Source organism: Centroberyx affinis, unplaced genomic scaffold, assembly GCF_046629955.1.
Source record: "Centroberyx affinis isolate AG114_WGS23_722 - 3 ecotype Tasmania unplaced genomic scaffold, CSIRO-AGI_Caff_v1 ptg000382l_1, whole genome shotgun sequence".
Taxonomy (NCBI): domain Eukaryota; kingdom Metazoa; phylum Chordata; class Actinopteri; order Beryciformes; family Berycidae; genus Centroberyx; species Centroberyx affinis.
In genome coordinates, this window is record NW_027279051.1 from 38,153 (window position 1) to 53,436 (window position 15,284).

General features: G+C 43.6%; 1 protein-coding gene across 1 annotated transcript; it reads right to left on the reverse strand.

Annotated features, from left to right (window-relative positions):
• Positions 1 to 112: 112 nt before the first annotated feature.
• On the reverse strand, positions 113 to 14,092 carry vangl2 (VANGL planar cell polarity protein 2). Its single transcript, XM_071515943.1, has 8 exons — positions 13,975 to 14,092; positions 7,791 to 8,035; positions 7,528 to 7,651; positions 6,217 to 6,824; positions 4,777 to 4,913; positions 3,914 to 4,049; positions 3,320 to 3,566; positions 113 to 2,323 (listed from the first exon to the last, which is right to left on the reverse strand). The coding sequence occupies exons 2-8, from the start codon at positions 7,859 to 7,861 to the stop codon at positions 2,063 to 2,065; spliced, it is 1,584 nt and encodes a 527-aa protein (XP_071372044.1). The 5' UTR covers positions 7,862 to 8,035; positions 13,975 to 14,092; the 3' UTR covers positions 113 to 2,062.
• Between the last annotated feature and the right edge of the window lie 1,192 nt (positions 14,093 to 15,284).

Below are 15,284 nucleotides of genomic sequence, written 5' to 3' on the forward strand. Positions count from 1 at the left end.
CACACAGTTCTGCTGAACTTGACTTCCTCTTGCTCTCTTTAAGACGAAACTAGTTAGGACTCACAGGGGACGCATCATAACTTTGGATGAGATCATTTATTAAAAACCTTTTTACATCAACTCAGTCCTAAAATGGTCAAATATGAAAAAAGCAAACACATTGTAACAGCAATCTACAATATTACTTTACAAGACAATGCTCTTTAGAAAAAAGGGTTAGGAAGTTAGTTTCAGTATCAGAAAATGACAGCACAAGAAATCAATCCAAATGGAGTAAAAATGCAACTTTAGAAAACTGGGATTTACACTGAAACCATGGTTTAAGAATGACATGACAATCTCTTTATCTTTATTGTAGAAAAGAACATCTTTGAGAATGCAAAAGACACACAAATGTGCACACGTGTGCCACACACACACAAACACACACATTCACTTCCAAAAGCATTTACAAAATGTCAAAGCCACTTATGTACAACAAGGTTACAGCAGGTCATGAGCTGCCAACAAGAGGCACGTTGGCTGTACTTCAAACCTCTGATGTGGAGAGGTGAAAGTATCCACTGCCGGTGTTATGGGACGTACTAACAGGTCTTACATGGTGCCACACACTCAAATGAAACAGGATTAACAAGCTTAGAAAGTTGTTAATGTACTGTATGTGTAAATAAAAGTCATGTTCAAAGCAGTAGTGTAAGCCACAAGGCGGCCAAATTTATGTAGGTGGCACGTGTAGGATTCAACAAAAATAATACAAAAATAAAAATATAAAAAAAAAGACAGAATACTCAGTGTGTAAAGTGGTCCATCCAGTGTTGGAATTTCATATTTCATACTTAACAATATTCAGTGGAATCCAGAGTTGAGGAACAGATCCAAACCACATTCATCTTTCAGTTCAGCTTGTCAGTATAGCAGTCGCTCCCCAACTGACAGTAAACCAACACAGGGGATTTCTGGGTTAGTTTGACACCAGGAATGGTTCCCCTTGCTGATTTGACGGAAGTCCACCTGTCTGGTTATTTATAGCTTTCCGAAGCACAATACTACAGCCAACAGAAAGTTCAAGTGAAACGGGGCAGAGAAGTAAACAAGGCCGGAAGTCTCTCACGTCTGTTTTTGCATGAAAACAGTCAGCAGTTGCCCTGAACAGCGTCCCCAGACTCTTGGATGTTTTGAACAAACAGCAGGCCACACTAAACAGTGACAGCACACTTCCTAACTGGGAGGTATATTCTGTTGAATGAACAATGCATGAATTACAAATCTGGCTAAAATCCGATTCATGGATTCTGGCTGAAAATCAATATACGGTTGATAATTTGGTAAAAAGAGTGGATTTGAATGATGAATGTTAATGATGACATGAACTAGTAGAGTGAAAACATGAGGTGCAGTAGAGTGTGTTTCAGTGTAGCGGAACCACTTCTTACTCCCATTCCGAAACAGTGTCAAGCAACGTGGACAGTCCTAATTCTTCTGGTGCACGGTGGGAACTGGGAGGAGTCGGCCGTGCGTCGTGGGAAATGAGCAGTCGGCGCTTGGAATGAAAAACTGACTCATTTTACCCTTGTTCCCCATGAGCGAAAGAAGAAGTTCAGAGAAGCAAAGGCATTTGGGGTTTCCACTTTAAATAAAACAACTTCTTTTCTAATGCCCTTCCATCCTTTGTCTTCTATAGATACACATGGACAGGCAGAGATTAACGGTAAAAACATGCTTGTATATTCCCATCCAAACTGTTAACAACCATTTTGCATTTTAGGTAGCCTGTCATGATGTTTCAGCCAAGTCAAGTTTGACATATTTGACTGTCACACTAAAAATAGTGAAAAATACTAACTGTGTAACGTCAAACGGCATAAAAAGAGACTTGTAGCATAATGAGCGATTATGCTGCACCTTGCAATACCCAGATGTGTATCTATACCACCTCATCTTCCATCCCACCTCCTCATCCTTCCTGTCTTTTCATGTCCGCCCTCCGTCATAATCTCATTTCCTCTTTCTTCTTCTTCTTTTTCCTTCACGTGTCCCATTGCCCCTCTCTGCCTCTCCCCGCCTACACAGAGGTCTCTGACTGCAGCCTCATGACAAACTTGTGACTCTTGGGGTCGATGAACTCCTCCCCCAGGCGCAGGAAGGGGAGGGGCGTCGCCGTGACGACCAGGGAGAAGTCGAGGCGTCTCAGGGAGAAGACGAGGCCCTGGCGCAGAGCGGCCGTCACCGGCTCCTCGCTCACTAGTGTCCACTGGCGCCCCCTGCTGTTCTCCTTGTGGTACTGCAGGGTGGGACCCGGGGTGAGGTAGCGCTCAAGGAAAGCCTGGGAGTGAGGGGACACAGACACACACACACACACACACACACACACACACAAACAAATATACATAAATCAGATTATGGAATCACACATCGTCTGCATTAGTGTAGTTTCTAAGAAAGGAAGGTGACATGATATCATGAGAAGTTGTGACTATAATTTTAATATTTCAGTGGTTATGTCACATAAAAATACTGTATCTGACATGATGGGGTTGTTAAAAAAAATAAAATACGGAGTGTGTGACTTGCCTGGTTGAATAGGAAGTGAAATGGATTTATCTACAGCTCTTGAGCTTATGTACATCAAGAGCATATCATTGGGGAAATTTCTAAGGCTTTTACATGTCCTCGCCTTGGAAGTCACGTCCTATTTCACAGAAACAACACAAGGCAAGCCGAGTTTCGCCGGACCGTGAATGCAGCCTGTGGGGAACTTTTTGTCAGGAACTGAAACATTTGACCCATGACTGTCTGTACATGACTGGTACTTTTTTCATGTAGGTTTCCAGAAGATACTTCCACAATATTAAAAGTCAGTGAGACGTTTTCAGGCTCTTGGGAAACGCTCTCTGTTGTAAAACAGGTGCTGTGGCAGAAAATGTGCTCTCAATCTACATTTTTGGTGTTTTGATGTCTTTACGATTATTCTAACGTGGAAAATAGTAAAAATAAATAAAAATGTGGCGTGTCCAAACTTTTGACTGGTAGTGTATTTCCAAATAAACAAACAACAACAGCTCAAGGGTAAATGTAGATTAGTTATATCGACAACAATCAACAATGGGGAGTCAGTTAGGGACATAGAGTATTCTTGGGTTAGGGTTAGAGATGCAGCATACAAAAAAAAACAAAAACGAAAATCAATCTACAGCATGCTAGCACCTCTATAGACCCTTTCTCCCATATCTAGTGATGATATCTTAATATTTGTCTTAAAAAGTGATGCCCCTCTACAGAAAACCAAGTATCGCTACAGCAGTAAGTGAGCCCTCCTCACCTTGGGCGTCATGTTGTGCGTGATGCAGAACTGCAGGTGGTTGATGATGTTCTCCATGCTGTGGTAGGGCTGCTGCCTGGTGGTGCGGAGGTACTTCTGCATGGCCCGCGCCATGGGGGCGAAGATGGCCTGGGCCGCCTCCCTGGGGTCCATCACCTCCCGCGGGTGTTTGGGGGAGGACGCGGCCGGCTCATCCTCCTGGAGACGCTTGATGTTGGTGAAGGCCTCCTCCACCGCCACCACCAGCCTGGGAGGAGGGAAGGCAGCGTGAATTGAACTGAAAGACTTGTTTTTATATGTCGTGACTCGCTATGTGTTTCTGTCTAAAGCCCTAAAAAATCAGAACCAATTAGATAAACTCAACAATGCATGGTTGTCTAAACACAAGGTTGGTTTTCTTTGTTCCTGAAAAGTTTTAATTTTTTGAATGTTGTATTTGTTGTATTAGTCCTATTCTCATCCATACCCTAACTCTTCTTTACTGCTGCAGATCATTTAAGCTTCATCCTACCTCACTTCACACTGTATGTTAAGTTTGTATATCCATGCTTGTGCTCATGTGTGTCCCTTGTATGCGCGTGAGTGTGTCCTCACCTGGCCTTGCGTTTGCGGACCCTGCGGTCCATCTCTGCCTCCTCATAGTAGTATTCGTTGTGCGAGTTGTCTCTCCTCCGAGCCGCCGCCGCGATCATGGCTCTGGACTGCCCAGTGGAGTTATTGGTGCTGTTGTCTGTAGACAGAAATAAGACATTTTTAAGCAAAGACAAGTCATTTCAGCCGCCTGTAACTGCGAACTCATTCTTTTGGTCCCTTTCCAAAGTTCGTGACCATAGGCTAGGGTTGGAACAAAAACTGACGGGTAAATCAAGAGCTTTGTTTATGGCCCAGTTCTCAATGTACCACCCAGGTCAGATACTACACCCACATTACAGTATATATATCCTGCACCTAATGGGCAGTCAATCTAACAATCTCTTTAATCCTCACATATGAATAAGACCCAAGAGACACCTGAACTCCACAAATTGGGGCAGCTGCTCACTCCCAACCTAATGAGACATGCCTAATAATGCCACCCTAATGCCACTAAACTGGACACTCTCTAGACCTCGGCTGCTCTTTGATATCCTGTACAAACAGGAGAGGAGACGAGGCACATCCTTGTCAGATTCCCATCTCAAACGAGCTTGACTTAATGGCAAGAATGCAAACACAACTCTCACTCATTCTCTTCTGGCTTTCCCCCCTTCCACAGAGAGGTCAGAGTGCAAAATTTATAGCGTTTGCCATAAGACAATACAATGAGTGACAATCAAAGTAATGTCAATTTAGTGTACTGATTCAGACATGACCTGAACTGTCCTGATGCAGCAAAGAAGAAGAGAAGAGAGGATGAATGAATAGATGGAGGGAGGAGAGGAAAAGAGAAGAATGAGAAGAGAGTGATGTAGTCTTACCTTCCCCCAGGTTGTACACCTTGAAGCCAGACATCTTCTTGGAGAGGATGGACTTGGGCAGGTTGAGCAGGGCGGGGTTGTAGACAGGGAAGTCGGTGTAGTATTGGTCCAGTACCCACACCGCTGCCCGCTGAATACTGCGTTGAACGAGAAAGAGGAAGACAAAGTCAGCTGCTGGAATGAGATAAATCATCATAGTCTTTATCAGTCTTTGCAGAATTTGCGAAATAGTATTGGCAAGCAATTCTTGTCAGTTTAACTCTTTATCAAATCCCATGCAGCTGTCATCTAAGCATGTCAAAACAAATGATAACAATTATCCATACTAATCCTTTTCCTCTTTATTAAAATACAAATCATGATATTCTTGCCACCTGCCCTTAACTGTCATATTTCAATAAATAGAGCTACTACCACCCCCTAGAGGACAGAGATGATATAGCAGTTACTATATTTCCTATTATCAGTGTGTGAGCAGCAAACACCAACACCCTGAACGGCCTATGCTGACAGAGGAAGTGGCTAACCAACGAAGCATTGTGTTCACCAAAGCAGACAACACAACGTTCTGCTGTAGTGAGGAAATATGCAAAGTAACACTGAGCAAATGACACAGAGAAAGACGGCATTGAGAAAATGATGATGCAGGATACGCTAATGAATCAACAGCACAATAATAACCCATCTCCTCTATCATGTAAAATTACACCAAAAAGCCTTGAGATAGCTATAGCATGCGTGGAATTATCCATTTTTGGAAAGAAATTATATCTGATGTTTTCTGCACAATTTAAAAAAAACATGCTGATCATATTTAGGAAGCAAAGAATTTAAAATGCCTCATAATTTAAATGATAATCCAGAGTGAATTTAATCTGGGATATTGGAGGAAAGTAGGCATCACATTTATCAAATGATATCTCAGTTTGGAATAGAAACTCTTCAAATCCTCCTCATCGCCTGCCACACACATCTAAGGACAAATATTTCTAATAGAACTGAGCAATTCATCGAAAAAAAAAACAAAAAAAACAAAATCGCAATATGAAATTGAGAGTTGCGTCCAAAATGGATTTCAAAAAAGGGCTTTTACAGCTGCAGGTAATCTTTGGTCCATAAATCAAAACCTTTCATCAGACTCAAACTCAGTAAATCCTGCACATTGACATGTATTTTTTCTAACAAAATCACTTTTCTTTAAACAATTTTAAAGTTCTAAAAAATGTATGACAAAAAAAAACTTAAAAATACTGTGATACAGTGATAATATACAGTTTAAATCGCAATTGTGATATTCTGTCAAATAACTGCAATTAAAGATTTTTTGAACGCACACACAGACACACAGACACACACACACACACAGACACACAGACACACAGACACACACACACACACACACAGACACACAGACACACACACACACACACACACACTAACCTGAGATGCCCCACGTTGTAGAAGCGGCTGACTCCATCTGTGGTCCTCACAACTTTCAGACAAAAAGAAGGCTGCAGGTGCCTGACCTCCAGCAGCACCAGGGCCAGGTACTGAATGAACAGCAGCGCGTCCACCAGAGACGCCGCATATCCCACAATCCCCCTGTAGTCCCTCTCCCTGGGCTCCAGCACCCGCACCCCATAGAAGAGCCAATAGGACGCCACGAAGAGGAACACCAGAGCCAGCAGGAGGCACCGGAACACGAAGAAGCGCGGCAGCGTGGCTCTGGGCGGGCGGAGGAACAGCGCCCAGGTGGAGATGAGCAGGACCAGGAGCTTGAAAGCCAGGGAAACGTAAAGGCCCTCGCACGGCGTGCCGCAAGGGTCCAGGGCGTCCCGCCACAGGAGCTGGGGCAGGGCCAAGAAGGCGAGGGGGGTGACCAGCGCGAAGAGGCCCAGGACGGCGCCCAACGCCGGGCCGAGGAAACGGCGGCACTCCAGCGGCGAGGATTCCTCCAGGTCCTTGGAGACCCGCGTCAGGTCCTCGTTGGAGATGCTGTCCACGGAGGTGCCGGTGACCACCGTGGTCGTCTCACCCCAGTTGTCATCCTGGGAAGAAGGGAGAGGGGAAAGGAAAGGGTTAGAGAGCATTTATTGTTGTGGGAACATTTAGTGTTTGACGAGAAAATGTAAACATCAGTTAAAATATGTCTTGGGTTTCCACAGAAAAATCTGGTAAAAAGGAAAACACTTGTGTCTAAAGCTCTATTCTCACGGGACTAGTATTATGTGGGACGTCAGGAAATTAATGAAGTAGCCCTCAACCTCTGCATTACGTAACACGCAAATTGTATAAGGTCAAGATTTTGGAATTTATTACTTTCTGATTTAGCAGAGAAAAAGTTTAAGCTTGTGAAAAAATGCATTTGAAATCTTCCTCTATAAATTCCACTCTGGCCTCCATTTTTCATGACAAGAGAAGAATAGAAATTGTGCATCTAGGAGAAGAAGAACAAAGTAGAAATTGCCAAAAACAAGATGCGGCTGAAATTCCCGAGAATTCAATTCACACAGGATTATTTGTGCAATTTGTGCTGGAACATTTACATTCCAAAATTACAGACACGGCAGACTTGCATAGGACTAAAATCACAGATGATCTCTGCAATTATTAGAAATCTCTTCCCATCCCCGGGTGACATCAGTCCCCATGAGAATACAGCTGGAGAGGAAAGTCTAAGGTCATTTTCAGAGAGCAAAAGCAGCGAGGGATGGAGAGAGAAGACAAAGGCGGATGAGTGTGAGCCCTGACCCTGTCGTCTCCTCTGGTGGACTCGGTGTCCAGCAGCGGCTCTCCGGGAGCCTGGATGGTCACGGACTTGTCCCCGCGGACGCTGCTGTCGCGACTCTTGGAGCGGTGCCGGTCCCTCCGCTCCCTGGAGACACACAAGGCACACATTGTGACCCCCAACACACAAAAGCCTTATAAAACCAGAGACAATATAGGCCTAATCCACCACAACAAAAACATATGATTTCGAAGGCGCGGATCAAAATGGCTGTCCGGTCCCGTACCTGTGCTTGCGGGAGCTGCGCGAGTGGGACGACTTGTAGGAGTATCCCGAGTACGTCGACTCGTTGTCCATGTCGGAGGCGGGCGGTGGGCGGGGTTTCCGGGCCCCTCCTGCCCCCGTGCCGCCGCCGCCCTTCTCCCCGAACACGCCCAGCTGGCTCTTGCGGTGGCCGATGGACTTGGAGGAGAGGGCCAGAGGGAGGCGCAGCAAGTCCACTTTACTCCTGAGGGAATCTATCTTGGAGGCCTGGGAGAGACGGGGGGAGAGAGGATGGGGAGAGAGAGAGAGAGAGAGAGAGAGAGAGAGAGATGAAGGGATATCAGATGAGAGAACAGGAGGGAGGCAGGGAGGAAGAGGGCAGACACAGAAAGAGAGACGAAGGGATATAAGGGGGGGAAGGAGAAAGAGGACGAAGGAGAGATAATTAGTCATATCGGACAGGCGAGCTGTAGGATAAAAGAGGCTCTTGGGGGGGGGGGGGGGGGGGGGGGATGCTGTTAAAGCGGCCGGGCTGTGTCAGTGGTCGGCTGCATTGTGCGTGCTTTGGGCTGCGCCTATTCATCCACTCTGAGGGACTTTTTTTTATGAGGAAACTCAGTGATTTCGCCCTGAGTGTGTTCTCACCCCATAAAGGGCAATTACTGCACCTTCTATTCCAGGCCGCAAGTCTCCGGGGTGCGTCCAAATGTTCCTTTTTTTTTTTCATTATAAGTGAGCGACTTGAGTTTCTGTGTGATTTCACAGCAAGGCTCAGAGAGAAAAACGGAAAGGCTTCATGGTAGAAATCAATTAGAGCGCTCCATTATATTAGCTTGGAGTACATCGCACAACGTCACGTCCCAGAACAGCTGGGCTTTCAGGTGGAATGTTCATACAATTAAACAAATTAGATTTTGCTTTCTTCATGTGAGCTTGCTTTTATCTAGTATCGCCAAATGTGCTTTTTTTTTTTTTTTTTTGTCCATGTGTGATACAGACACACACACACACACACACACACACATACACACCACATTCCCCTCCCCTCCCCTGTGATCTCCAAGGGCAACAGAGCTTAACTATTACAATGGGGATGAATGGGAGGCTATGGGTGAGAAGAGACAGAGGGGGGTGTGTTACCATGGGAACCAGAACATCAACTCTCCAACCTCTCCCCAGTCTCGGCCCGCACCCCCCAAAAAACCCACACAAGGTACACATCAGTTCACAGAAACACAGACACACACATATAGCTCAGTGGTCACATTCACCAGACTATTATCCTGTAACAACTACTATTTTTTCACTTCGTTTTTCTGACATTTTTCTCACTTTTCGCCTTCATCTACAAGGCTGTAATCTGTTTCTGTCCTCCATATAATGTGCTTTAGCCTGAGGAGACGTCTTAAGAGTTGTAAAGCGGTCAGTACAGAACATTTTTCAGATAGGTACTTTCCTGAACGGCTGCCTCTTATGGACGAGGCAGACTCTTAATCTAATAGTGCGTAATGAGCGGCCACCTCGCGCTCTCTATTTCTGACACTACCTCCTGTCTCCGGGTTCTGCATTAGACCCACTGCATGTTGGTAATGGGTTTCATGTGAGCGACACATGAACTCTTGGGTTGGGACACGGGCAGCACACGTGGACGCGGAAAAGGTACATGAGAATGCACACCAGACTGTATACACACATGATATTGAAAATGCACCATCCATTTACTTAATTATTGGTAGTTTTTATTTTGGAACTTGGAACTTTCTGCACTTCTATGGAGATCTGCATATAAGTCTATTAGCTGGGTGATCACCTGACTAAATCCTGTATGGTATTTATTGCTGGATTTGGCGGTAGGTATGGTCTTTATATGATTCTTGGGGAGAAAATACACACACACACACACACACACACACACACACACACAGGGACTTCATTTCTCGATCTGTGGCAGCTCACGCATCGAGATGCATTGAGCACCGAGCTCTTGATGGGATCACATGCAAGAGCAAGTCCCTTATCACATGTGTTTTACATGTTAGTTATTCATCAAGTTGTTTGGTTTCAAACCTAAAAGGGCCTGATGGCATCCAGTAACTTAAATACTAAAACTGACTGGATTGTTATATTCTAGACATGTTGAATGATGAATCTTACCTAAAGATTTCATTTCATTTCAAAAGGGATGTGTGGATGTTTGAAAATGAACAAATATTCACCCAACATCTCAGAAAGGGATGGGTGATGTAGGACGAAAGAACCGCTCCTGGCCCGATATAATCTCATTCATTATGAAAGTTAAAACTGATCACAGACCAGTACGTCAGATCCTTGGTGTCTTCGTGCTCAGAGCGAGCTGGACTCTTACAGCTGCTGTTTGCCAAGTTGTTTATTGAATTACTTTAATTTCGTTTTCCAAAATTGATCACTTACACCACTCAGAGGGAAAAAACACACAAGGCTCTACACTCTTGAAAAGGATGTGACACTTTTAGCATCATTACGTAACTTTTCAACACAGCACGTGTTTATAACAATGTATACTGTGTCAATACGAGTTACCATTGTCTTTACATTGACACAGAGGTGGGGACTCGAGTCACATGACTTGTAATTGCTTGAGACTTGACTTGACTTGGGTTCTGGTGACTTGGGACTTGACTTTGACTTTGTCTAAAGTCTCGACAAAAGATCTTGTGTTTGTGTAAATGACTCAGATTGAAAGTGATGAGATTTGTTCCGGCAGACGACTGAATTTAAATTCTGTTTTCTGGATTTGTATGGAGTGATTGAATTTATTGAAGTTGAGACTGATTATAGAAATCAAACTCATGATGCTCTTACCAAGTTTCTATCCTATTAAAACCATATTGCATTGAAAATTCCTAGATATTTTGTTTTCTTTGACTTGGACTTGACTGTTCTACATTTAGACCCGAGATCAAGATTTGAGACAAAGTTGACTTGGTCACACCTCTGCATTGACATTTCAAACTAGACCCACAGATGTGTTGAAAATGACACATCCTTGAGATTCTGTCATGTAGTTACCAAACACACAGAAGTATAGTTAATTGACTTCAAAATCATCTGGTACGCCACGGATTAAAGTAATTATTTGCAAATACTTTTTGAAGCACCTCTGAATAAGATTTACGGACACAGTAGAAGAGATATAAACAGTACAAGTAGTAGAAGAAGTCATGAAATGATGTTGCGCCGCTGTCCCAGCATCATCATCATCATCATCATCACTTTGTATCCACTTTGATATTGGCCTTTCACTTCAATGGCTATATAAAAGTAGACACTTTATTTTATTTGCATTTTTATTTATTCAATTAATTGGTCAGTATTGTTTTTTGAAAATAAATTCTTCATTTAAAGGCCTAATGTATCCCAGTTTTAGTGTCACATGATGGTCTAAATGCTGTTTCAGAGGCTTTTCCACCCTGACAAGAAGAAAATGATGGGGGAAACAGTGAATACTTTGATTTTTTTGGAATGGAAATAGTCAAAGTTAAAGGATTTTGAATATCGGCACAAAATATCAGCCATCGGAAATTTCAGCTCCATTTTCAGTGTCAGTATCGGCCTGAACGGAGAGCAGGAACTGCAGCTTTAACTTTGAGCTGTGAGACCAAACGGTGTCGCCCAACTGAACCAGCAGCACCAGATAGAGGAGTTACTGTGTGTGTGTGTATGAGTGTGTATGAGTGTGTGTGTGTGTGTGTGTGTGCCTCCCTGCCTGCCCCTCCCCCTCTGCACCTACACAGAGCGGCTGTATTCCCAAAGCCTGGGACAAAACTCCATCATATGGCCTTAAAGGAAAAAATGCCTCCTCTGTCATGAATCTGTGACGTTCAATTATCTTGTGATGAAGTGTTCTAATTTTCTTTTTTGGTGTGCCCACTTTCCCTCGACCTGCCTCTTCTACTTCTGCTTCAGTTAGTGATTTCCTACATTTCCCAGAATGCCATGCTCCATTGTAACTACGCTGGAAATACGAGAATACAAAGACAGAAGAGGCGACAAAACACACCACAAACAACAAAATGGGCCCAGAAATACAAGGTTCATCTCCAATAACAGTTTATAACAGTGTTAACGTGTTTTAGGGTGGATTTTACTGTTTAATTATTACTTATAGAAACAACTTAGTTTACCAATGTACTAATTTACTTGCTATGAAAATGCTTCCCCTTGTTTTTAAAAAGCTTTTACCTTTTCTCCCTAACTTCTCCTTCACACTTCTCCATCATAGCCTATATGATCAGTTAAATCATTACAAAGTAAATACATGTGTTTATGGAGCACAGGCTTCTTTGGATGCCTGTGAGGTTCAGGGCTCACACCCGTACCCCGGCACCCGCATCACACAAATCAAACAAAACAGCTTCATACATGCAGTAATTGACTGGACTTGAGTGTGAGACTCCCTTCGGCTCCGGTTGTTTACTGACTCATGCTCACTTGGAGCGGCAGAACAAAAGGAGTAAACAGACCTAGAGTTGACATAATCTCTCTCTCTCTTTCCCCCTTCACACACACTCTCAGTGAGTGCAGTTGCCTGTTTTCCATCCATCTAGCAGGCAAATAGTGATTATTGGAGCTGGTGTAGTGATGGGTGTGTGTGTGTGTGTTGTGGTGGGTATTACATTTCCTATTATTCCCGTGAGAGAGAGAGAGATGGTTGATGCTCCCTCCACATGTACAACATTGATCTCCCTGATTTGATATTGTATTTCACATACACTCTAATATCAAGCTATAATAAACGTAACAAAAGCAAACAAAACAAATCTCTCCCTCCCCCTCCCACCCGCTGTCATGAGAGATCAATCCCATTGATTGCGCTGACATAACAACCCCCCCACACTCTAATCAATTCACCACGGATTGATTTACACTTGCGTGCATATAGCATCATCTGTTATGTGACACTTTCCCCATGCAATTTGAATATGATGACCAGGGAAACAGCAACCACACTGCAAAAAAAAAACAAAAAAACACAGTCCAACTTTGCAGGTCGCTTAGCTTCATGTTCCGTCTTGAAATCTGATTTTTATTCTTGCAAGTGATGTTTTTTCCCATAATCCCACTTGTTTCAAATGCAGTTTCACTTGTTTCAGGAATACTGTAGAAACAAGAGTATTTTGAAACAAAGCTGAATAAGGCAGATCACTCCACTACTAACCCAAAAATGAAAATGAACTTGTTGAACAAGTTGATTTGCATTGGAAACAAATGAAATCTTCTCTCCCTGTAGGCAGATTTTCCCCAGTTGCTTTAATAAAAAATCTGATTTTAGGTTAAAAGACTTCAAGTGGATATTTTTTTTACAGTGCAGTCTCAGGTGGTCGATCTCGGCTAACCGACATGCCTTGGTGGCTCCCAGGGGCCTCTAGGCCTCAGGGTGGCAGTCGGCCAGCGAGGCGTGGCGGCTCCCCCAATACTGACTACTGTAAGAAATCCAAGCCCAGGCTTCGAGGCCTTTCCACCAGACACAGACTGCCAGCATCAACATCACTCATCACACAGACTGGCCGAAGTGTTGAGGACGGGCAGGCGCCTTCGTCAGATAACAAGTGGATGCAGAAAACGCTTTGAATTTCAGCAGTGGAAACATTTTGATGTAGGATTTGAGACAATGCAACCTCGCCTTGGATGAACACGCCCAGGCTGAGCTGATGTGCCGGCAGGTTCTGCACACAGTGAGGCAGACTGTAGTGAGAGAGCAGACTGAATAAACACACCGCAAGCTCTTCCAATTCACATGTGTGTGACCAGCAACGGCAAATTTTCCCATGCGTATACTTTAAGTGTTCCGTTTGGCAATGCGTGCGTAAAAGCGCGTAAAAACTGGATAAAGTGCAAAGAAAGAATGAATGGGAGGACTCGGCAAAATCCGCTGCGAGTGTTCGTGGCACACCGGTGCATGCGTTCACACTGGTAATGTGTAATTCCACATTACTAAACGAGTGATCAGCTGATCCTATCTGCCAGCATATCGATCCGGACAGTAACCAAGAAGAAGTGAAGACATTTAAGGTGTGGTACTTAAAATTATGGTAGCAGTTGTGAATTTGATACATTTTGAATTCAAATTCCACTCCCTGCATTATTCTCTATCAGATAAACGCTAAATGGCACTATTCATCGTATTCATAATGACTCCACTCATCGTGACGACAGGGCGGACTTACCTTTTCTTTCAAACGTGCGACCCGAATGGAAGAAAGTGCGATGCAAATCCTCCGGGCGACACAAAGAGCCCACCGACAGCAATTCAAATCCGAGCGTTTAGCAACAAAGTATCTCCAAATTCACTTTTCTCGTGTCTCTAGCTGCGGGTTCGCCCCTCGTGCAGCACACGCGTGTAACTTGATCCCTCTTCGTGAGCAGGATCCTTGTTTTTCGGCTGGAAATCACGAAGGACCGAGCCGCACAAAGGCAGCGAGACGCATCCCATTCTGCTTCCCTGCATCTGGTCTGAGCGGAGCCCCGCTGCGCCGCTCGATACGGACATTCAGCACACACCGGCCGAGCGCTTCACACCACTGTCAAGCCAGACAGAATAACCAACGGAACTTCCGGTCAAGATTTTCAAAATAAAACCCGCATTAGCGATCATATGTTGCAGATTAGATTACAGCAGATTACAGTAGATTACATTAGATTATAGTAGATTACAGTAGATTTAAATGGGAAAACAGGGTCTTTGCAGCAGCTGACTCTAACAAAAACAAATCCTAATTACAACAACCAAGCATGTTGAAAATGATACAGTAGATCATATAATGGGGATAAAGATGCATCCCTTTCTCTGGCAGATTTACAGGTTGAAGCGTAGCAATGCCTAAGTGTGAGTTGCTACAGATGTCTGCATTATCAGGAGGCTACAGAACTACAGAAATATGTGCAATGTTTGCTACTACGTTACAAAATGTAGTGAATTCGTAGTTGACCTAAATGAAAATAGCCTAGTTTGTTTTTTTCTTAATGGACTTTTCACTGCATAACAAATGAAATGACTTTTGTTGTTCTGTACTAGGTTTAGAACGATGTATATCAGCCAGTTATTATTGGTTTCAATTCAATTATGGGTTTCAATTCAAGGCAGAGTTTTAGTGTTACATGTTGCATTCCAGAGGTGTCTGAAAGTCGGTAATTCTGATTTCTAATTTCCTACTAGAAAAATGTGATGAAGCGGCCCTTCAAGTTGGAATTCCAAGTTTTCCAACATGTTATCTGACATGACATCAGCGTGGCAGTATTCATTACACATCATTACTTTTAACATGTTTAGAATCCCCAGTAGGACTACACTTAAGTTTGATCTTTAACATTGCATGACCTTGAATCAAAACACCTCTGTAAATGTATCAATATATCCTACCTACCATTAACTGTTGTTTTGCAAAGAAAAAACCTTGGGGACATGAATGCTGCAGAGGCTTTTCCACCACGCGAAGAATACATTTCTGCAGGAAACACTGAATAGTTTTTTGTCTAT